This window comes from Phalacrocorax carbo, chromosome 11 (genome assembly GCF_963921805.1).
Source record: "Phalacrocorax carbo chromosome 11, bPhaCar2.1, whole genome shotgun sequence".
NCBI lineage: Eukaryota > Metazoa > Chordata > Aves > Suliformes > Phalacrocoracidae > Phalacrocorax > Phalacrocorax carbo.
The window spans coordinates 24,001,907-24,024,983 of NC_087523.1; the positions used below are offsets into that span (position 1 = coordinate 24,001,907).

Sequence of the window (23,077 nt, forward strand, 5' to 3'; positions counted from 1 at the left end):
GAGAGCACAGTCTGAAGTGGGTGGAGAGAACCAGTCGGTGGTGCTTGACCCAGGGATGAAACAGTACAAATGATGTCAGGGGCATGATATCAGCTCTGCAGCCACCGCGTGGGAATTTTGGTGCTTTCTGTTAGCACTGAGCTCTTGGCTGTGCGTGCCGGGTCAAAGGGATGCAGGAACGGGCCGCAACACTGCACGGTGGGGTGGGAGTCGGAGGGAGAGGCGGCGTTTCACTGTGCACTTGGAGGCAGGTTGACACCTTTGGCACGTGAGGGAAAGGGTGTGCAGTTGAGGGTCTGCAGGCTGCCCCTGCTTCCCTGGCCACAAGGAGTGCTCCGGTGTTACCAGAAAGCTCATCCCATGGTCTGCAAGTGTTTCTGCTTAGGCTGGAGCATCAGCTTGAGAAACCGAAACATCAGCTGCGGGGAAGGTGAGTGCTGCAGACCTTCAGCCAGCGGGGAGTGTACTGTCCCCTGGCTGCTACCAAAACTTCTCTTTCTTGAGGAATATTTCCTGTTGCAGGGAAGGCACTGAGCCCGAAGGCAGCCGTCGTGTTCAAGACACACTGATTATCTGCTCCTCTTGCATATGCAAGCACTGGAGGAAGTGAGTGAAAAGCTGACAGTGTGCAGAAGCAGAATTGGGAGCGGGAAGTAGACGGGTGACCCCACTTAATCCTCCCCTTCCCAGCCTGCAGCAGCCGAGCCACTGAGCACAGGGGTCCTTGCAGCTGCCCTGAGGGATGCCCTTGTGTCCCCACAGCTGCGGCAGGGGAAGGACAGGGTCTTGTGCGAGAACATGGACAGAGCTCTTGATTCATATTTATGTATGGGAGATCACCTCGTGCTCCTGTCTATTCTGTGTATGGCTGGCATGAGAAGCTAATCAGTAAAAATGGAGCAAAGAGGGAGCGACTTAATCTTGCTGGAAAACAACTCTGAAGATTGTCTCTGGGAAGCTGTAGTGTAGCATGAGTGTGTGCATACCCTTGGCTTCCCTCCCTGTCCCCATGGGTACAGCTGCTTCCTAGGCTGGGGTCCCTGGCTGCAAAGACAGAGCATCCCCTGAGCCCCGGGGTCGAAAGGCAGCACCAGGGTCTGCTGCCCCTGAAGGAGAAGAGCCAGGCTGTGCATACACAGGTGTCTTGAATTGGGAGGAACAGGAACAAGGAACAAGGGATCTATGCTGCCCGTTTCATAGGGAGTTCAACAAAATCGTTTAACCAGACAAGGGTCATAACCCATCAGAGTCTGAATAAATGAAGACATGGTGATCCTACAGTTTCTCTGGGACTCACTAACAGTGCATGATCCACCATCACATGGGAAATATTCTCCTTAATCGTTGAAACTGCTTCTCACCCAGATGGGCGCTTCAGACAAGGGTCCGGCTCTACCCTCTCGCTATTCTCCACTCCTCGTGCGAACCAGCAGGCAGCAGGAAGACGCCTCATGCGCTCCTCCAGGCTCTTCCTGTGCCTCCACTGCTCCGGCATCCTGCTCCAGGACCCTCCTCCTGGATGCTCGCCTCCACCCCTCAGAAGCTTTAGGAAAACACAGGGCTGCTCCTTGAAAACGTGCCCGTCGGTAACTGCTCGGACGCTTCCCCTTCCGCGAGCGGCCAGCCCGGAGCAGGCAGGAGCACAGGGAGCGGAGCCGGCACTGAGGCCAGCACTGGAGCTTCCCCGCGTGACGGGGCCTGCGGGGCTCCCCTGCGTTCCTCTGCGCGCGCGGGCGCCGCAGCACCCCCAGGCCTGGGGGCCCTGTGTGGCCGCAATGCCTGGGGACGAGGCCGCGGCGGTGGCACCCGGAGCGGCTGAATGCACGCAGGACGGAGCTCTGCAGCGCCCGCCGCCACCGGGGCTATGTGGGAGGTGTTGGGTCGGGCCTGCCGCGGCCTCGCGCAGGGCAGAGCAGGGGCTGTCCCGGGCCAGGCACAGCCGGTCCCAACCGGTTCCAGCCGGTCGCAGCCGGGCGTGGGCGCCTCCATAGCGACCCCCAAGGCTTTGTGATGCGGGGGCCTCGTGGTGCCCACCGGCCATTGTGACAGGGGTTCCCCGCGGTGGCCCTGGGGGTATATAAGGAGCGAGAGCCCGGGGACACCCACTCCCAGGAGAGCACCTCCCTCAGGAGGCAGCATCTTCCCTGGGTGCCTGCCCGTGGCAGGTCAGCGGCGACGATGCCGAACACACCCACCGATGGGGAGGCGAACGCCCACTCCCAGCCCGCCAAGGGGCTGCTGAGCCTGCGGAAGAGGAGCCAGGTGAGGGACATGGGGCAGGAGGGAGAGAGGCCACTGGTGGCACGGGGCCGCACGGAGCTGCCCTGGTGCCGGGCTTGCCGGCACTGTGGGGGCCGCTGTGCCAAGGCAGCCGCCTCCATCCTACGCCTCCTTCTCCTGCCCACAGGAGGGACGCATCCAGCCACAGGCAGCACCCCAGAGCAGGCAGAGCCAGGCCTCGTCCCTCCATGGGGTCAGGCTGCCACGGCTCCCCGGCCAACAGAGCTCGCGGGCCACCCGGAACCACCACACGCAGGTAGGCAGCCCGACAGAGACGCGGCCGAGCGTCTTCCCCGTCCCAGGAGCTGCCGACGGGCAGGTGGGAGGTGCAGGATGGGACCGGCAGGCCAGGAGCCAGCTGAGCCCCCCGTGCTGTGCCCACCATGCTGCCCGGGCATGCCAGGGGTGCTCCCGGGAGTCACCGTGGGCCGCTCAGGGACCAGCCCTCTTCCCAGCCAGCTCTGGGAGCAGGGCAGCAGCCGCCTGCGGGTCTGAGCGCTGCCCTGGGGGCTGGCAGGGGAGCGCGGGCGCAGGAGCTCTTCCAGCCGGGGTGTGGGGACAAGGGCCACCGTGACACGGCCTCTCTGCTTGCCTTCTCTTGCAGACGGACAGCCTGCTGTCCTGCAACGGGGTGACGAGGGAGGAGACAGTCCCTCTGCCAGCCTTGTCGCGTCCCCCCAGGCAGGCAGCGGCTCCCGGCCACGCACCCGCAGCTCTGCCACCAGCAGCTGCCGGCACCTGCCGCAAGCTGCCGCCTCTGCTGGCAGCCCCCTCCGTATCTTCTGCCGGGGGCTGGGAAATGGCCATCGGCACCGCAGCCAGCAGCCACCGACAGCTTGTCCCGTCCGTTCGCGGCGCCTGCCGTGACCGGCACGCAGCCGCGTGGGTGGAGAGCTGGAGGCCTGCCCCGCACAGCCCTGCGGCCGATGCCGCGGCTGTGAAGGACACAGCCCGGTGCCTCGTGGGCAAGGTCCTGGGCCAGCATTTGACGCGGAGCCAGCCACCCAGCCAGCAGCCAGCGGCCTGGTGCGACCAGGCACACGGCAGCAGAGCCTTGGTGTGGCCGGTGAGAACAGGCGCGGTCAGGGCGGCCACGGGCAGCACCGCCCATGCAGATCAGCCCGCGCCTGAGCGCCATGAACCTGCGGGCACCAGTGCTGCTGGCAGGGCGCTGGCACCACCATCGCCAGGCAGTGCTTCAGGGCCAGGACACTGGCCACGAGCGGCAGAGCACGACCCAGCAACGGCGGCAGCGCGCTTCAGGTGCTACCACCTCAATGGCAGGGCGTTGCAGGTGCACCCCGAGGCTCTTGCGGAGCATCTGCCCAGCCTGACCACCAAGATGGAGCCCCTGGAGGAGCTGAAGAGGAGCCGCCTGGTCCAGCTCAGGAAAATCGTCGTGCAGCGGCGGCAGGACGGCCTGGAGGAGAGCGAGCTCCAGCTGCAGGAGTACGAGGAGCAGTGTTTCTCCCTGATGCCGTCGGGGCAGCTCCACGTCTCACGCAGGCAGGTGAGTGCCAAGGAAGGCACGGCACGGCACGGCATGGGACAGGACAGGGGGCTGAGCCTCCCTGGGCCTGGGGCCAGCCGCTGCACCACTCTCCCAGCAGCCGCCGCTCACCAGTCCCCAGCAGCCAGTCGCTGGGAGGAGACAGGCTACCTTTATAAATGCCCCTCGCTCCTTTCAGATCCACACAGAGTACGCATTTCACAGCCAGCACCAACCACGGCTGTTACACGACAAGCTCCTGAAGCGCACTACGAGCAAGCAGGAGCAGCAGGAAGCCCATGCCCCTGGCAAGCAGTGGGCGGAGGCAGCAGGAGGGGCAGTCCTGCAAGTGCCAGAGGACACGGCAGGGGCCTTGGCCGAGGAGCAGGAGTGGGAAGACGACAGCGACGAGGAGCTGTCCCAAGGGGAGGACACCATCACCTCCAACACCTGGGTCAACCCCCAGCTAACAGAGTGCTTGCAGGGCCCCCACCCTGGTCCCCAGGAGCGGCCCAGCTCGCCCAGCACCGTGGGCACAGAGGCAGCACAAGAGGCAGCCGGCGACCCGCAGAGCACGTCTCTTGCCCCGGTAGGTGCCACAGGTGCTGAGCCGGCACCTTGTGCCCTCTCCGCAGCTCCCAAAGCAGAGGGGCGCCGCTCGCCACTCGCTCCCGCGGCACAGGAGCAGGCAGAGGCAGCAGCTTCTCCTGTCTTTGCCAAGCAGGCCACAGCAGCACAGGCGGAGAGCCAGGCACCTGCCCCACACAGCCCCACAGACAGCGAGCCGGCTCTGTACGACACTGCCCAGCACACCGTGACGGAGGTCGTGGGCAGGGCGGTGGTTGTCAGCCAGGGACTGGGGCAGCAGCCGGAGGAACAGCAGGCCCTTGTCTCCGCGGCAGTGCGTGAGGTTGAAGCGGCTGCTGCACTGCCTCAAAACCCTCCGGCGGATGCTGCCACAGCTCACCTTGCCCCGGCAGCGGATGACGGAGCAGAGGCAGCGGGTTTTCCCCTGGCTTGGGACTCTGGGCACCAGGTGAGGCAGGCGCGCATGGCCGGCACCGCGTGTGTACGGCAGGGAGATGCCTGGTGCTCTCCGTGTCAGCCCGCTGACACCCCCGCCCTCCCCTACCTGTGCTCTCGCTCTCCCCTCGGGAGGAGAGGCACTGAAGAAGAGCAGCCCCTGAGGGACCTCCCCACTAAGCAGCCGCCACCCAAGCTCCGAATGCTGAGCGCCACCACCCCGCCAGGGCCCAACCTGGCCTACGCACCCCCCACCCCTGGCGCTGGGCACGCAGCCACAAGGGAGAAGACACCCCACGTTTGGCACCCACACAACTAACTCCCGGCACCGAGAGAGACAGACAGCTGGGAGAATGGCTGGGGGGAGCCCCCTAGCTCTTGATGGCGCTGCTGCGCGTGGGGCTTCCAAGGCAATGGCTCCCGGGGACTTTGCTGGCCTTCCCACGACAAGAAGCCTCTTTTTCTCCCCTGGTTCAGACCAGCGTTACCAGCAACCGACGCTCTGCTGGTACTGCCCCAACCAGAGCTTCTCCCTCAAGAGACCCTCTTTGGTAACTCTCGCGTGATGGGCTAAAGCTCCTCCGCAGCCCCACGCAAGGGCTCAGAGAGACAACGGCTCGAGGGCCAGCCCAAACCATGCTTGCTCACCTCCAGCCAACGGGGACCTCCCCAGAGAGACAGGGCTGCTCATAAATGATGGAAAGTGGCTTGCTGAGCACTTCTGCCACTCTCTCAGCACCCTTGCGTGGATCCCATCCACCCCATAGACTTGTGTGTGAGTCAAAGGGGTGTGGCAGGGCGCTCACCATTTCCCCCTGTGTTTGGGGGTCTTTGTTCCATCCCCGACCCTGTCTGCCAGCTCAGCACTGCTTCCCGGTACCCCGGACACAATTGGTCTTCCTCTTAAAGGCTGAGGCAAAGAAGGCATTAGAACCTCAGTCCTTTCCTCACCCGTTCTCACTACGTTTCCCCCCACAGCCAGTAAAGAGGCAGATTCTCATTTGCCCTCCTTTTCTTTTTAATGTATTTGAAGGAAGAGGCAGGGGCCTTGGCCGAGGAGCAGGAGTGGGAAGGCAACAGCGACGAGGAACTGTCCCAAGGGGAGGACACCATCACCTCCAACACCTGGGTCAACCCCCGGCTAACAGAGTGCTTGCAGGGCCCCCACCCTGGTCCCCAGGAGCGGCCCAGCTCGCCCAGCACCGTGGGCACAGAGGCAGGACAAGAGGCAGCCGGCGACCCGCAGAGCACGTCTCTTGCCCCGGTAGGTGCCACAGGTGCTGAGCCGGCACCTTGTGCCCTCTCCGCAGCTCCCAAAGCAGAGGGGCCGCTCGCCACTCGCTCCCGCGGCACAGGAGCAGGCAGAGGCAGCAGCTTCTCCTGTCTTTGCCAAGCAGGCCACAGCAGCACAGGCGGAGAGCCAGGCACCTGCCCCACACAGCCCCACAGACAGCGAGCCGGCTCTGTACGACACTGCCCAGCACACCGTGACGGAGGTCGTGGGCAGGGCGGTGGTTGTCAGCCAGGGACTGGGGCAGCAGCCGGAGGAACAGCAGGCCCTGGCACAAAGCGTGGACATGGCACACCACGATGGAGAAAACATGGCTTCTCCCATGTCTGGAGTCTTTCAAGAAGAGGCCGGCACAGACATTGTCTCTGCGGAGGTGGATGAGTTTGAATTGGCTGCTAAACTGCCTCAAGACATTCCAGCAGATGTTATCACACTCCACCTTGCCCCGGCAGCCAACAACAGAGGCGAAACAGCAGTTTCTCCCCTGGCTTGGGACTCTGGGCACCAGGTGAGGCAGGCGCGCATGGCCGGGCACCGCGTGTGTACGGCAGGGAGATGCCTGGTGCTCTCCGTGTCAGCCCGCTGGCACCCCCGCCCTCCCCTACCTGTGCTCTCGCTCTCCCCGTGCAGGTGGCCTCCGAGCACAGGGGCAACACTCAGCCCTCCTCCGCCTCCAGGAACATGCCCGAGGATGACGCAGGTACGTCCCGAGTCAAGCAATGCCCCGACCAGGGCCCAACCTGGCCCAGCCGTCCCGGCGAGCGGCACCCAGGCCAGGCTGGCAGCACTGTGCGCGCGTCAGCTGGCCCTGCCCCGGCCACCCCTCCCTGGGGAAAGCCTTCGGTGGTGGGGACAGGCAGGAGCTTGCCCGGCGCCCAGCCAGACCCTCACCTACAGCTCTCCTCTCCCCACAGGCATCGCTGCCCTCCCACAAGCGCTGGCACGGCGACGGCCCTCCCTCTTGAGGAGGGCGCTCAGGGCTCTGTGCTCGGCTTTCCGTTTTACCTGCATCGTGGCACAGGAAGAGCAGCACCACCACGATGCCAGCGCCAGGCGGGTCCCGCGACACGGCGTCTGGCCCTGAGCCTGTGTGGCGTCCACAGGGAGCGGCACGGGGAGGCACGCAAGGGATGGGTGCATGGACGGCGCCCCAGGCATTCGGCTGCCATGAGGACAGCTTGCTGCCAGCCTCCACTCAGCCATGGATGCTTTCCTAGGCCAATAAACGATGACCGTTTCCCCCCAGTGCTCATCTCTGCCTGCTGCATCTCAGGAGAAAGACGGGTGCAGGCATGGCCCATGCCAGCAGGCAGAGCTCGAGGGCCCCTCTGCTCCCTCTGCTCCAGGCGAGCAGAGCCCGCGCCCTTGGCCTCTGACCCTGCCTCCGGCGCTCCAGCTCCCATCCAGCTGGGGTCTCCGCTGGCCTCGCTGCCCACCCCTGCCTCCAGGGCCTTTCCCACAGCCACGGCTGCTCTCCAACCACCCGGCCCCGGCCCTACCTCCTGCGGGGCATCAGCCCATCCCTGGGCCGCCACTTGGCGCTTGCCTTTGCTGGACTCCATGGGGTCCCCGGCAGCCCGTTCCTCTGCCCTGAACACTCCCTCCCAAAAACTGCCCAGCCTCCAAGACTCCCACTGCCACCCACAGCGTGGGCACCTGCCCTGTCCTGCCTGTCGGCATGATCTCTCCCACGCTCCACCTCTTGTGGAGCAACTTGTGGCCATTCCCCCTTGTCCTCTCCATGGGTCTCCATCTTCTTTGTAGCTACCCTTTAAGTACCGGTACATGCTGAGGAGATCCCCTCTGAGCCGCCTTCTCTCAAGGCTGAACAAACCCAGCTCTCCCAGCCTATCCTCGTATGGCAGCTTCCCAGTCCTCTGATCATCCTGGTGGCCCCTCTCTGGACCCCTTCCAGCCTGGCCACATCCTTTTTGTATAGCAGGGACCAGAACTGCACACAGCACTCCAGGTGTGGCCTGACCAGCGCTGAGTAGAGCGGGATGATGACTTCTTAATCTCTGCTGGCGATGCCCTTTTTGATGCAAGCCAGCACCCTGTTGGCCTTCTTGGCCGCAGCAGCACACCGTTCGCTCATGTTGAGCTTCCCGCACACCAGGACCCCCAGGTCCCTTCCCACAGAGCTGCTCCCCAGCCAGGTGGGTCCCAGTCTGTGCTGCACTCCTGGATGATGTTTTCCCAGGTGCATGATCTTACACTTGTCCTTCCTGACCTTCATAAGGTTCTTGCTGGCCCACTCCTCCAGCCTACCCAGATCTCCCTGCAGAGCAGCTCTCCCTTCTGGAGTGTCTGCTTCCCCGCTCAACTTGGTGTCATCACCAAACTTCATCAGGCTACGCTTGATGCCGGTATCCAGATCACTTATAAAGATGTTGAAAAACATTGGGCCCAATATCGATCCCTGGGGGACTCCACTAGTGCCAGGTTGCCAGTTTGAGAAAGAGCTATTTACCACCCCCCCCCTTTGGGTGCGGCCCGTCAGCCAGTTCCCCACCCACGGCACAGGCCGCTTGTCTAGGCCGTAACACATCAATTTCTCCAGAAGGAGACTGTGGGGGACCTGGGCTGCAGAGCCTGGGGATGCACAGACACGCTCTCACACACGTGTTGCTGCAGGGTCCAGCTGCGCACGCAAAAGCACACACATGCACATAGACTCCCACTGCTGCCGGGGCCAGCTCTGTGTGCGCACATCCCCCACAACCCTCACTGGCACAGCCAGCTGTGCTCGTGCCCCCGTCACCGCTACCGCTGCACGCACCCCCAGCCTCACTGCCACAACCCCCCGCGCACACCCGCTCTTGTACCAATTGGTCTTCATTGTACAAAATCGTATGAACGTTCTTAAGCCATGGATTGTGGACCTCGTACTCTGCACAGCCAGGGTTCAGGCAGCGCAACTAAAGGGCCCCAGCTCCCTGCAAGGAGGAGGACACCCCCACCCTCAGGTCAGGAACCTTTGTTTTGTGGAAGCTTAAAGCCATCTGCGAAGAGCAAAGGACACCCCAGGACGGCCCAGGTCACCCCAGACCCACTGGCACCTCTGCCAAACCCTCCCCTCATCTGGCATCCTGGGTCGACCTGCAGCAGCACCAGGGATACCTGGGTCAAGACAGAAGCGGACAGATGATGATGCCATAGAATTACAGCTGCTTTGCAGAACAGTTGTGCGTGTCCGTGTGCACACCAACCCCCCCCCCCTGCCCCCAGGCATACAGACACCCCCCCTACACACGCCCCTCACCATCAGCACCGTGGCCCGGCTGTGTGTGCACCCCCAGCCGCAGCCCTTGCCCTCACACACCCCTTCACTGCCTCCTGCACACGGGCTGACACTTCGGGAGGTGTTTTGGGGTTCAGGCACGTCCTGGGCACATACGGAGGCTGAGCCGCCCTTGGAGGGCGCCTGGGCTGGGGACTGGGGGAAATGGGTCTTTCCAAGGCATGCTTCAAAGTTAAAAAAAAAAGGCAAATAAAACCCCAGCAGTGCCCCACGAGCCCCCTCTGCTCCTGCAGGGGCAAAGCCAGACAGGGAGCGGCTGCCCCATGGCCAGGGCTGCCGGGCTGGGGCTGGACACAGCTCACCGGCCATCAGCGGCGGCGTTTGGGCAGAGCTGGGCTTGGCCGCAGAGCTTCCACGACCAGCCGGAGTCCAGAAGCAGGTGTCCGTGAGGAGCAGCCGTGGCCCAGCCAGCTTTTCTGGCTCAACGATGTCCCCCTGCTCCACGGTGCAAAACGCCATCGCTGCCGGCTGAGGCACCGCAGCCCGCGCCTGCCCCAGCGCCCAGCCCCGGCGCTGCTGGGGGCAGCTCTGGGCTGGCAGCCTCGCTGTCCCCCGGCTGACCCACAGGCTCGGGCCGTCACACAAGGAACCCTGCCCGCAGCAGGCATGAGACATGGGACAAGGAAGAAAAGGCAGGAGACAGGGGGCCTGATGCAGGTTTTTTCTGTACATCAGTGTTTTTGACACCACAGCCTGTTGCTGCTTATAATAAAACAGAAATCAGAAAGAGCAACCAGAATACACACCCAAAGGCAAAAAACCCTTGGCTTAAACAAGGTGCTGCCTGGCCCTCCGGGAGGGGAGGCTGGCGGCTGGGAGTCCAAGGGGAATGGGTAACACCTGCCCTGGCTGGGAAGAAACACAACACAAAGAAAAAAACGAACCAACAAAAAAACCCACCCAACGCTCCCGCTGCAGAGCAGGGGAGAGCCAGAAAAACCAAGATTGTCCCGCCCTCGTCCTGCCAGCACCTGTACAATAAAACTGTACCATCTCCCCGGAGCGGAGCAGCTCTGCCCCGCGCCCGGGCGGCGGGCACCGTGCCCGCTCTCCCAGAGAACTGCTCCTGGTGCCACAGGAGAGGCGCGGGGAGCAGGACGAGGCCGAGCAGACACCGCACAGGGCAAGGAGAGGGCTTCGGCACTGGCGAGAGACCCTGGGGCGGGGGGACAAGCTGCTGGGAAGCGTGGGGCGTGCCTGGGGGCCGCGGGCTGCGCCTGCCCGTGCAACAGCCGCCGGGGAGCGGGAGCAGCAGCACGAATGCGATGCAGGAGGGAGCCCGGTGAGAGGATGGAGGCGCGGGGCTGGCTCTGGGCTGGCGGGCGAGCACCTTCAGCAGAAGCCGGCTCCAAAGCTGAGGGAAGTGACTGTCCCCAGGCTCTGGCGAGGTGCGAGAGCCCAGCCCTGGAGGGCCGTGTCCACCGGGGGCTGCAGCTGCGGGGCTGGCTGGCCCAGGGGGAGCGCCGGCCTTGGGGAGTGCTGGAGCGGGGCCGGAGGAAGCCCTCATCCCCTAGCCCGGAGCTCACCATCACAGTGATACAGACTCAGCAAAAACAAAGGAAACGTTACAAATTAAATACTAATTAAATAAATACTATGGAAGACGTTGGGAGGGGGAGGGCAAACAGAGAGGCGCAGTTCCACGGGGGTCAGGCGGGGAGGGGCAGCGGTGCCCACCACCCCTTGCTTCGGCGGAGCTGGGGCCGCCGCTGCCCCCCGAGCTCCAGCTCACGCAGCCCCGTGGTGGGGGCTTCATCGCCCGCCATAGCTGGATGAGGCTGACGGCTGCAACCACCGCCATGAAGGGACCTCGGGAAGTCCTTGGAGGCAAGGCTCCTCTCTCCCCAGCTGGAGGGGACTCTGAGGGGAGGAGGACTGGCTGGCCAAAGACGCGGGTCCCTGCTGCTGGCGCTGAGAGGGCTGCTCCTGCTGGTCCTTATTATTGCCTCGTGATGCAGGGAGCAATCTGTCCCCGTCAGCTGCTCCAGGCCTGGTACTCCACCGCCGAACCCAGCAGCTGCAGCAGCTCGGGCTCGTAGTGCACCAGCTCCACTGTCTCTGCTGTCCCCTGCGCCGGCTCCGGGCTCTCCTGCACCTCCTCCTGCGCCAGCACCTGGCTGAGAGAGACCTGGCGCTGGAACTCCGCCTTGGGCAGCGTGGCGATCTCGAAGTGCGGGAAGCGGGCCTGGAATATGCGGGAGGACAGCTTCAGCCGCTTCAGCACATCAGAGAAGAGGAACCAGTTGCAGGGCCTGTGAGGATGGCAAGAGGATGGCAGGTTAGGGACGGAGGGGTCTGCAGGCACGGTGCCCACCTCACCGCCTCCCGCCGCCACGCAGCGCCGCCGGTGAGGTCCAGGCGCTGCTCTCCACGGGGTCACCCTCCGCAGCGACTGGACAGACCACACGTACAGGACATAGGCTCAGAGACGCGCCGGGGTTTGACCGCTGCTTTGCAGGTCACAGCTCTTTAAAGAAGTCAAAGCAAGACAGGGACACCAGTGTGGAAGTTACGCCTTAAAAGGTGTCCCGGCAGCATCCCCACCCAGCAATAGCCACACCAGAGGCTCCGTTTCCCACCCGGCCATTACTCCTGGGTGCTGCGTGTGTCCCTCTGGACGGGCAGAGATTAGCAGGCACAGAAATTCCATCTTACCCTGCATCTTCCACTTGCTTTTCTGACTTGGGGCTCACATTTTTCTAAAAAAGAGACTATGCTATGCTTCGCTATGAGATGGTGCATGCTGGGGAGCGTGCCACAAGAGGCAAGTCACTGCCTCAGCAGCAGCAATTTGCTCCTCATGGGGAAGCTGCAATAGATCCATTCCTCTGTGTCTCTACCCACAGAACAAGGACAAAGGTGTCTCCTCCTCTGGAGGAGCGCTTTGAGATCTACAGGGCACAAGTGCAACTCTATACGCCAGCCTCCTTAGCACGCGGTCACCTTGGGCTCTCAAAGTTTCTCAGGCAGGCATGAATGTTCCATATATGAACATCTCATGTTATCCCTCACCTGGAGGGCAGCCTAAGGCTTTCTTGTCCTGCCACTATCTTCACGAGTGCCAGGGCTCTGTTCTGTGATCTCCCCCTCCACCCCAGCGTTAGTGTCACCCAAGTGCTCTCTGCTCCAGGAAAAGATACTCACGCCCGAGAGACTGACACTTGGAGGTTATAGCTGGGAAGCAGCGGCTTGTCTGAGAACTCAAACATGAAGTTGTCTGCTTCTTGCTCCTCTTCTTCCTGGTCTGAACTTCCTGGAGGGTTGAGCAGAAGATCGCATCCAATGCTGTCTTTTCCCTCTGCAACAAGCAAAACAGACGCTGGCACTGCTCACAGCTCACACCAGTGCTCATCACTCCCTGGAGAACAGCTCTGCCCAGCCCGACCAGCTACCGCTGCAACCTCGCGTGCACCTTCCCACCACGTCACAGCAACTGAGAGCGCCAGGGGCGGCTCCTGCCTCCTTCCAGCCCCTCATCTCGGAGAGACCGAGCGAGCGCTGGCTGCGCCGCACAGCGAGACTCCGCTTGGTGACCGGGTTAGGTCGAAAGAACATCTTATGTCACAGCTGCAACCTTCAGGTTTACGCTGACCCCGCACGTGAGACGAGGCACTGCCCGCTTGCAAAACGAGCCACTTAACTGGCAGTCAGTCTTTCCTTGGGTCAGCCGCACGCTGACCCCCAGACTCTCCCTGAAACGGCCTCAGCCCCCTCTCCTTGGCCAGCACTGGAACAACCTGTGCCAGCGAGGAGGCAGGTGGATGTACGAGGTGCTTTGTCTGCACAGATCCTGTAAAGAAGGCGCTGCGCTCTGCTCGTCGAGTACTTCTCCACCCAGATCCCACACTCGACAACTGTCACCAGGTTATCTAGAGGTGCGTGCCAGCAACTGCGTCTAAATAAGGACCACGAGGCTGTGCCACCAAACTGTGCAGCAGATCTAGAGACTAACACAACTAAACAACAATAAGCACGGCTTCAGGCAATTTCTGGCTTAAAGCTGGCTGTTCCAGGAGGTATCTGAGCTCCAGCAGGATTTGCTTCCATAGGAGATGGAGAATAGCACACTTGATCCATAAACCGTCTAAAGACAGTTAAATTTACTATTCACCAATCTGAAAAGCATCCGCTGAAAAAGAGCTTGCTGCCTGGATTTTATTATTACAAGGTATGAATAGACTTGGGTTTGCAGAGTGTTTTTGTCCTGCTGAGATAATATAGCGTAACTCCAAAAACTTCCAGAAAATAGTTTTGATTCTACAGACAGAAGTCAGACCAAATGGGCTGGTGAGCAAATAAACCAATCATGCAAAAGTTCAACACCACGCACGAGAGAAAAGGCTGCAAAAAGTCTTACGGTGTGCTGCGTGAGAAAGCTCCACGCACCATACTGCTCTACGAATAAATGCAGCACGCGGAAAGAATGTTATTTTAATAGACAAACAGCAGATGACAGAGACATGGGCTCAGACAGGGACTCAGGAAAAAAATTAAATCATTCTTAGTCCTCCCAAGGGGAAAAAAAATTCCCTAAGAAACAGAAAAACAGGGTGCTTAAGCTTTCAAAACTTATTGTAGAATCGGACAAAAATAAGTGACATGGATACTGGTCTGATAGCACCGCTAGGCAAAGCTCAGATGCCATCGCTGAAAAAACTCAAATTTCTTGAGCAACCCAGGAAAACAACAGAATTAAACTCTTTTAATGTGGCAACAATACGGTCCAATGTCTATCCTGAAAACTCTTCTCACTCAGTCCTGCCCGTTAGCCCGAGTGAAGGCTGCGACAAGAACAGGAACATCCTGTACCACTGCAGAGAAACAGGCAGACAATCAGGCACAACAATGCTAGTCCCAGGTGTAGAACAAAGCCCCGGAGCGGGACTGTGCATCTGGAGCTACGGTAGCAAGAAGTGCAAGACGCTGATGACTTTACCAGGCCTCAGAGATCCCACACCCTGGCTTCCCTCATTATCTTTTGGTCCCCAGAGATTTGCAGGCCTAAAGGAAAACGTGGCCAACGTTCCTGCCTCAAAGAATAGAAACAGATTGAGCAGGGGCCTGGGATTTCTCCTCCACCCGGAGGGACATGCAATGTTTTGTGCTTCAGCTGGTGGATCTGATGGAAAGGGAAACTCTGAAGGACCGAACCGCTGGAGGAGGAGAGCTGTTTTCTGCTGAGCTGGTTTTCTGCCTGTGACAGCTGGGAGCAGCTCAGTTACTCCACAGCAGAACCAGGTACTTCCCTGCCCTGGGGAGTATCTGCTTCTGGTCACCCAAGGTGACTGCTGAAGGTAACTGAGCCAAAAGGGCCCATTTCAAAACACTCAGTAAACATCACTGCCCAGAAACCAGCCCCTTGTCTCCGGTTTGGGCATCTTGCTCCCCCCGCCGACTCGCGCAGTGTCCTGCGGCAGTGCCTGGCAAGGCACGTGTGACAGTGGCCTAACGCTGCATTTCACTACTGCTGCGAGCTGGTCTGGCTGTGGATGAAAAGGCAGGTCCCTTTCTGTGCCCAGCGAAAGCAGACCTGGCAGGACAAAGGCTTTCTTCCCGGCTGGGCTCCTTCCTTGCCGCAACTGGCCGCGCAGCTCCCAGAGGCAGCGCCAAGGGCAGCACTGGGAATGCTCCATGCGGAGGGGCGGCAGGACTGACCCTCTGACAGCGGCGTGGTGGTGCTCCAGCTTGGGATCTCTGCTGTCCTCTCTCTGAGCCAGAGAGAGAAATATCCCACAAGCAACACCAAAGCCATGGGGTTTCAGAACATTCTGTGTAGCTGACGTTTCTCCAGGGATCACCACTCTCAGGTCTGGGAGGAAACTATGTTCTCCCAAGCGCTGTGCAGAGGTACCTGCTAATGTCTGAAGCACCTGAGATGCAAGCATCAGCCCAACCAACACTGGAAGGATCTTTCCAGTGCGGCAAGGATGAAATGACATTTCTAGGGAAGGGTTCAGGCAGATAAACCCAGGATTCATCTGGCTCCCACCTTCAGGGAGAGAAGGAAGGCAAAACCTGACAGATGGCACCATGTGAATGACAGAGACCCAGTAGCAAACATCCACAGTGGCCAGGACTGTGTGAAGTCCCACTGGAAGCAGTAGGACATGTTTAACAGAGATGGTGGTCTTTTTCCACCCTCAAGTGAAGTACTCTGAAAAGCTCAACTAAGGTCCAGGGGAAGGAAGAGGAGTGCCATCCCCAGCGCTCCCTGTGGAGATTTTCCGTGTGTTAACCAAGTGTCTAAGCAAGGCCCTCGTGAGCAGCGCGTCCCAATACACCTCCATCCCTGCAGGAAACACCAAAAGAGTCAGTGATGGCTTGCTTACTGAAAAAAATACTCCCTTTCTTTTTGCCTACATGGGTGAAGGACAGAAATGTGGGAAGACATGATGCAAGACAAGATTTTTTCAAGACAAGCCGAGGGATATGGGAATGAAAGAACTGAAACAAGCAGCTAATTTGAACAAAACACAATCAGCTTGCTTTTCCAAGATCCACCCGTTTCATTTCAGGTGTTAGGGTATATGAAAAACAAGATGGCACGTTTCTACATTACTTGCCCGTGGCAACGAGTCTCCTAGAGGGTATGAGAATTGGCAGTCTATAACCCCATGTCATGATCAAGAGGAAAGGGCACTGATGAACGGGACAGAAGCAGATACTAGAACTCAAGCACATAAGCTCTCTAGGTAACCAAGAGCTCAGCATGCTGTAGTAACCAAAGAGAGACAAACTCTCCTACCCACAAAATCACACACAATTTTCCTTCCTTGTTTATCAGAGAAATCCAAGTGGGAATCAGTGATAAATCAAAAGGGGTAATATCTTTACTTTAAAAATATTGCAGTCAAAGAATAGCTATTTTTCTTGTAGTAAAGAGGCTTCTTCTTAAAGGACTGTGATAGCTTCAAGAGTGAGAAATTCAGAGGAAGGAGGCTGTGGTTGAACAGTTTCCTTGGCATGCCTGAGGTGCAAAAGCCTACGAACAAAGCGTTCTTAGGAGCACAGAATTTCTTCTGTTCCGACATGAAGAGACATCAGGGTCCTCCAAGGACAAGTCCTCTACCAAGAGCACCCTTCCATATGCACCTGGTTTTTTCATTTCTAGAAGGATGTCGGAAATGACGGACGTGAACAACGAAAACCAACAGCCTTTTAGCTTGCCAGCATAAATAACCCAAGTCTTTAGGAAGGGCTCGAGAGTGATGATCTGCTGTCTCAGAAGTGGTTGAGAGGGACTCCACGGTCTGCCACAGGCCCACGGCTAGATCCAGAACACATTCATGGATCCTGGGGGAACTGGAGCAACACAGTGAACCACCTGCGGACCTTGTGCCTCTATCATTTCAAGAAAACTTCTAAGCTGGTAACCACAATTTTCAGGAAGTGACAGCAAGAGGTACAAGTCATGCCTTCACTGGGAAACGCCTGGTGTTGTGAGAAGATGACCTCCCCCAGACGAACGCCTCCCCTCCAAACCAGAGGAGAGGAATGGGCAGCTCTGGGAACCTGGGCGTTCAAGATTCTACACCTTGAAGGAAGAAGCATGTCCTCTGCCTTCCTTGATTTTACCTTGATGACTGGTTAGCAGGGAAGTAACAAGAACCGCTAGAAGAATAACATGCTCTGGGATCGATACCCAAAAGGCCCTCAGGAATCACCAGCAACACTTGGAATCTATTCTTGCACGCTGTGCTCAGCCTACTTGGAGGGATCCACACATGCAGCGAGTCCCTTTCAGGAGCAACTCCCAGTACGTGACATTGCAAGATCTCTACCTAAGAGGTGAGCTGGGAGGGATGTGGACAGACCTGAGTGAGTGATGTGTCATTACCTAGTGTTGCTTCTCTGCTCTGCTGCTGTAAACGGAAGGGCAGAGACTGAACTCACCTAGCACAGAGCTGCTGTAGAAGTCCCATGCTGTTCGAGGGTCTCCATCAGTGCGCCCCTGGAGATCCAAAAGGTAATCTAAGGAGAAAAAATTGACAGGCTTAATGCTCATCTGCTGGTCAAAGCATGATCCTGGCATGAACATCCATTGATTCTGGGCGAGCCACTTCACCCCCGCTGTTTTTCCCCACTTTGCGGTTAGGCATTATGGCAAAAGCCGGACCATAACTTGCAAGGATACCCTCACTCAGGAGCGGACAACATGGCCCCGGGCCTGAGAACATGAAATAGAAGCTGAAAAGGGACAACAACTGACAACACTAAGGGGTTGGAAAGAAAGGTTCTTAGGGTTGTCTTGAGTTCAAAATTACATCTCCAACACCTGCACGTATAGCTAAGTCTGAAGGAGCACTGACAGCTAGCAAACAAGGTGTTTTCAACACTGGAGATTTCCTGCCTTGCATCTACCTGGGAACCACCACTGCTCTAGCTATCTCTTTCCTTGCTGTTGTGTAGAAGCCACAACACTCATCTTGCTTCTACACAAACAGCCCAGACAGTGGGCACGCTTCACTCTCGGCCATAGGGACCTAAAATGGTCCTTTCTAACGACAGCAGGCAGCCAGCACTCGGGCAGAGCTTTTTTTGAGTAGAAGGCATCATTACTTGGAAGCAAAAATATGTTCACTTAGGTTGTGCGGTAGAACCAGGAGCTGTGGAACAGTATCTCCAAGCCTCACGCACAGCACTGTCTTTAGTTGTGTGACCACAGCATTGCCGTGTTCTTACACACTAAAGACTGAAAAATTACTTGTATCACATTTGGAAAACGGTGTACAATTCTACAGCTAAAGATCAGGTGGTAAAACCACACATGCATGATGGGACAGAGCTAAAATTATTCAGTCACCTGCTGCTCAAGCACTTCTAAACCCTTTGACGCCCAGATTTGGTTCCGTATGCTGCCAGACAGGAAGGATGGAAGCACTGCCACCCCCAGGCTTGGCACCTACCGCAGAGGAAGCGCTTCATCACTTCACTGGTGGCGAGCTTCACAGCTGTCTGCCCAGAGTAAGTGGCCAGAGTGGGATCAGCACCATAGGAGAGTAGAAGCCACATGGTTTCCAAGTTGTCATTTGCTACTGCATCGTGGACAGGCCTGCAAGGACAGAAGCATTGGCAGAAAAGGAAGCGACTGGAAGAGTTCACAAAGCAAATCTAGTAATGACCTACAGCTCATCCCGAAAAACACACCCTGCTCCCTGCCCCCACGCTTCTCGGTGCTTCCCCAGCTGTCCCCCTCTCACTGGCTTGCCTTGTGCCGTCCTGCGCGCTGCAGTTCACGTTGGCGCCGTGCTCCAGCAGGATGTGGAGGATGTCTATCCAGCCTCGTGCACAGGCTTCGTGCAGAGCCGTGTAGCCGGCGTTGTCGCGATGGTTCACGTCACTGCTTTTTTTCTGCAGGCAATAGAGCACTACGTCCTACAGGAAAGATCATTGCAGGCCTGGTTACTCACAGTCCCAGACAAGGCAGCGCAGGGGACAAAGCAGCAACCGGCACCAAAGCTCACCTTGTAGCCCAGACGGGCTGCTCGCTGCAGAAGGGTCTCCCCTGCATTTTTGTTCACGATCAGCCGCCGAGCTCCAGGAGGAACGTTCTGGGCCATGGGTAGTTCGGGGCAACTCCCTGGGCTGACCCGACGGGACTTACAAAGTGTCCACAAGTCCTGGGGCTTCTTCAGAGGGCGCATTTTGGGCTGGTTCCAGCAGCCTTTCGCCTGGAAAAGAAAGGAGTACAGCTCCTTGGCACACGCGGCCCCTTCTCTCTCTTCTTCCCACGAGTGTTCCCCTCATCAGCCCAAGCCATGGAAGCCGTGGGCCCAAGCCCAAGCCATACCTTCCCCTCGTCACAGATCCCTGCCAGGTGTTTGGTTTTACATTTGCGTTTTCCTGATGGTTTCTCTAGCTCTTCTTGGACGGGAGAGCTGTCCGAGTGCGAGTGCTCCAGGAAGAAGCCATTCCGAAAATCTGGGCGCCCTTGAGATTTTCGGGGGGATGGGGAAAGCCTGCTCCTCAGTCGCAGCTCTGCGCCTTTACCCTGCCCAGACTCCTTCTGCTTCCGGTACCTAAAATCTAAAGGAGAAACAGGAATGAGGAGCTTTGAGGTACAGCACCGAAGGCCAGCAACCCACATCCCTGCCACCGGGCAAAACGATCGGCCCATCTTTGACGGCTGCTCATCCAGAAACCCAGACCCACGGCAGAGGCACTGCAGGAAGGGGAAGCAGAGTGAATCCGCAGACTCTCCCCGTCAGGAACACAAGACACCCAACGACAGGCCGCCATCCCAGTCTGAAAAGGCCGAGCCTACCGAGAGGTAGGGCTTGCGCACAACTGGTTAAGGCTTTTCCTTAGGTCTGACAGGGGACCCAGGATGAGATGGTCCAGCTTGTCAGCACGCTTCCCAGCAGTTTGGTAACTGCACGCTGCCATATGGTGCACTCCACTACAGGTAAGGCTGAACTCACCCTTAGAGAGTGGGATACCCCTCAGAGAGACAGAAAATGCAGGAGGTACCCCCTTAAGCTGCCTGTGAACAGCCACTGGTTTGCTGCCTACAAAACCAGCCCCTGCCTTGCCCTCTCACACCTTCACCTTAAGTTAAGTAGCACATTAAAGTTTCAACTACTATGCGTGCAGGTAGGAAGCACTAGGATGCCTCAAGGGAAGTCCAGTCTTTTCTTCCTCACATTACACAGAGCTGCAGGGTTGCTCACTCCGGAGCCCTGCGCATGGCTCAAGGACAGGCACCCTGCTTCCCCAAAACAGCAACATCCCGTAGCAAGGACACGACCGCAAAGATAAAACAAAGTATGGAACAAGAAAGTAAAGCCCTGTGAACAAGTAACTGCCCGGACTTGTATGATGCCGTACGCCTCCCTCTGCACAGGCGATCAGCGCTGGAATAAAAGAGGCTACAAAGGAAGAGCCCTGTGCAGAGGGAAGGACAGAGAAGGCATCTGTACGCAGCTTTGCAGAGTCTGAGTCTCTCAAGTCTGGCTTCTCTCCACAGCTTTGGACACTTTGCTTGGGAACAAAGACTTCGCTTCATTTCTAGGTGAAGAGCTCAGAGATGCCCAGTGGGTTAGCTCAAGGGATCAAGAGGATGAACTCCAGGAACAAAACTTTTCGTCCATTAGGGACACTGCTGCCGCTGGTACTGAGGCAGGTTTTGTAGATCTCCAGGAGCAGCACCTCCAGCTTCCACGTTATGCTGCGACTCCAGATCCTCCGCGTCAAGCACCACACATAACTTCCACTGAGGTCTTGCTATTGCTAGGAAGCAGAGGCCACAGATCTTGCACAGAAAAATGGGTTTGGCCAAGATACCATGGTAGAACCAGAAATAAAATCTCGAAGCGAGCATGCCTCAAGTACTGTGGTGCTGTTCTGGTCTCCTCACCTCAGGAAGAACGGAGTGGAAATGGAGAAAGGCAGCCAAAACAACTGAAGGGTGGAGAAGCTGCCCTACAAAGGAGGCTGGTACTCCACAGTCTGGAGAAGAGAAGGCGGAGAAGGATGAGACCAAAATTTGCAAAAATCATAAAAAGGTGGATCAGCTGAGTGGAGGAAACTTCTTCACCCAATCCTGCAGCACAAGACTTATGGGCACTCGATGAAATAAGAGATGAGTTAAAAAACAGACAGAAGAGAGGACTTTGCATAGCACAGAGGAACTTCAGGGCTTCACCGCCACTGGAGGTGGTGCAGGCAGATGTTATCAGCAGGACCAGAAAGGATTTAGGCAAAAGCATGAAGTACAGACCCATAAGCGAGCTGTAGAAGGCCTGGGTAGGGGCAGCCCTAGTCCAGCTATTGTGGATGCTGTGGAGGCCCAGGCGGCTGAAGTCCAGGAAGCAGCTGTGCTCGAGCACTGGCCCTGCACAGCCTCTGCGTTTGCCACGGTCAGGAGAAAACTGTGGGCTAGACAGGCCCTGACAGAATGCAGTGTGCTGGATGTACTCAGGCAAGGAACAGGAGACCTCTCCTTGCTCTGAACAAAGCAGAACACGCCCACGGGACATGGTCTGGGACGGCAGTTCTGAATTCCCACCACACAGACATGGTATTTGTTTTTAAGCTCATGCACAAATCTCAGACTGTGATAAAGCAAGGGTTTAGCGATGATAGTTGTCACGAAGGCAGTACACAGCAATCACTAGCCTGCTTGCTGTTTTGGAAACAATCACCAGACAGAGATTTCTGCTGGACTGTCTGTAACACTGTCCTTGTCTTTTTTTACAGCATTGCAACACTCTCACAACTAAGCCAGGACAGTACGCAAGGACTTGAGACGCTGCTTCCCTGATATCTGTTTCCTTCTGCCAACATGCAGGGGCTCTGTGTTTTAGAGCAAAGCTTTTAAAGCAGCACATCACTGTAGTGTTAAATACACCTCATTTGACAGGACGTGCACCCACGCGTGAGAGAACACCTTCCCAGCAATGAACAGCACCTTGGGCTGTGGAGAAGCCAGGTAGGAAATGGGATGAACATAGGAAAAGTCAGGAACGTGGCGAGGAAGACCCAAGTCTCTGACTGGTACTTGAAGAGAAAGGGGCAAAATGCTGACGTATCAGACAACATGTAGTGAACAGGATGGTCTGTGCTTGCAAACGGCACACGCCGACAGCCCCTGCACACCCAGCAGGAGGAAAACACAGCGACTCCATCGCTCCTCCGAGCACAGAGGTGCCTTCCTCACCAAAGAGATACAGCCTCCTTCACCCACGCGCCTGCCCCGAAGCATAGGGGTCCTGGTGGTTTCTTAGGTGCACTTGATGATGACGTGGCATTAACAACATAAGATTGCTTGTGTTTACCCCTCTCCCGGAGGGGCTCCGGCCCCCACAAGCCAGGTGTTTGTCAGTGGATACTGCAGCTCGTACCCAAAGACATCACAGATTCTTTAGCGAGCACAGGACACGGTGGTCTGTTTTCTCCAAACACGTGGGCTGCCCTCCTCTTCCTCCTCTGGCTGCCAGTCAGCTTACAGTGCCACTGTAACACCCAGGTCCTTATCTCCAAAGCCAGCAACGGCTCTAGGCCACTTCTGAATCCAAATCAGAAGCTCACGCATCTGAGGGCTGAGCAAGCAGTCCCTGAGGGAAACTGGCCTCCAGACAGAGGACAGACACTCGAGATGTGTGGTAAAGCTCCTGGAGAAAACCCTCCTGAGTGCTGCTGCACTCAAACCTCCTTCTCAGGCTCTGTTTGGAACAGGCATCAGCAAATACAGCCTGGGAGCGCCCGTGAACTGTGCAGATGCCAGGAAGCCCATCAGAAATTTTACTCCTGGTCTCACAGAGGCACCCAGACACTGCAGCAATAGCGTAAAACTGTGCCAGAGCAGGAACGTAGCTCAGGAGATCGGCTGGTGGGAGGGTAGCAGCCACCTCTACTACTACTCACAGCACCTCAGCAGCACCTCTGTCTCTCCTGAGGACTGTCGATCTGAGCACCAGTGTGGCAGACAGCAACAGGTCCGTGTACCCACCACATCACGGTTGGACTTGATGATCCTAGAGGTCTTTTCCAACCTTAATGATTCTATGATTACCTCCAAGAGAAAGGCCCAAGCACACGGAGGGCTGGCAGAAGCGCTTCCCCAACACTGTGGCTCAGACATGCTCTTCTGCAACCCTGACAGAAGTTCCCTGTGGGACACTCGGATGCAGCTAGAGCTACCAGCCAGCTGTCAGCACGCACAGAGACATCGATGTGCTGCTGGATGAATCCC

At 57.9% G+C, this 23,077-nt stretch overlaps 1 protein-coding gene across 1 annotated transcript in view; it reads right to left on the minus strand.

Moving 5' to 3' along the window:
- Window positions 1–10,031: 10,031 nt before the first annotated feature.
- The window catches only part of BCORL1 (BCL6 corepressor like 1), a 28,735-nt gene continuing 15,689 nt past the window's right edge, over window positions 10,032–23,077 (minus strand). The window contains exons 8-14 of the mRNA XM_064463521.1: window positions 19,175–19,410; window positions 18,849–19,055; window positions 18,593–18,759; window positions 18,291–18,436; window positions 17,278–17,355; window positions 12,529–12,682; window positions 10,032–11,636 (exon numbers count right to left, since the gene is read on the minus strand). Coding sequence (XP_064319591.1) covers window positions 11,360–11,636; window positions 12,529–12,682; window positions 17,278–17,355; window positions 18,291–18,436; window positions 18,593–18,759; window positions 18,849–19,055; window positions 19,175–19,410 — 1,265 coding nt within the window. The 3' untranslated portion in view covers window positions 10,032–11,359. The remainder of the gene's footprint in view (window positions 11,637–12,528; window positions 12,683–17,277; window positions 17,356–18,290; window positions 18,437–18,592; window positions 18,760–18,848; window positions 19,056–19,174; window positions 19,411–23,077) is intronic.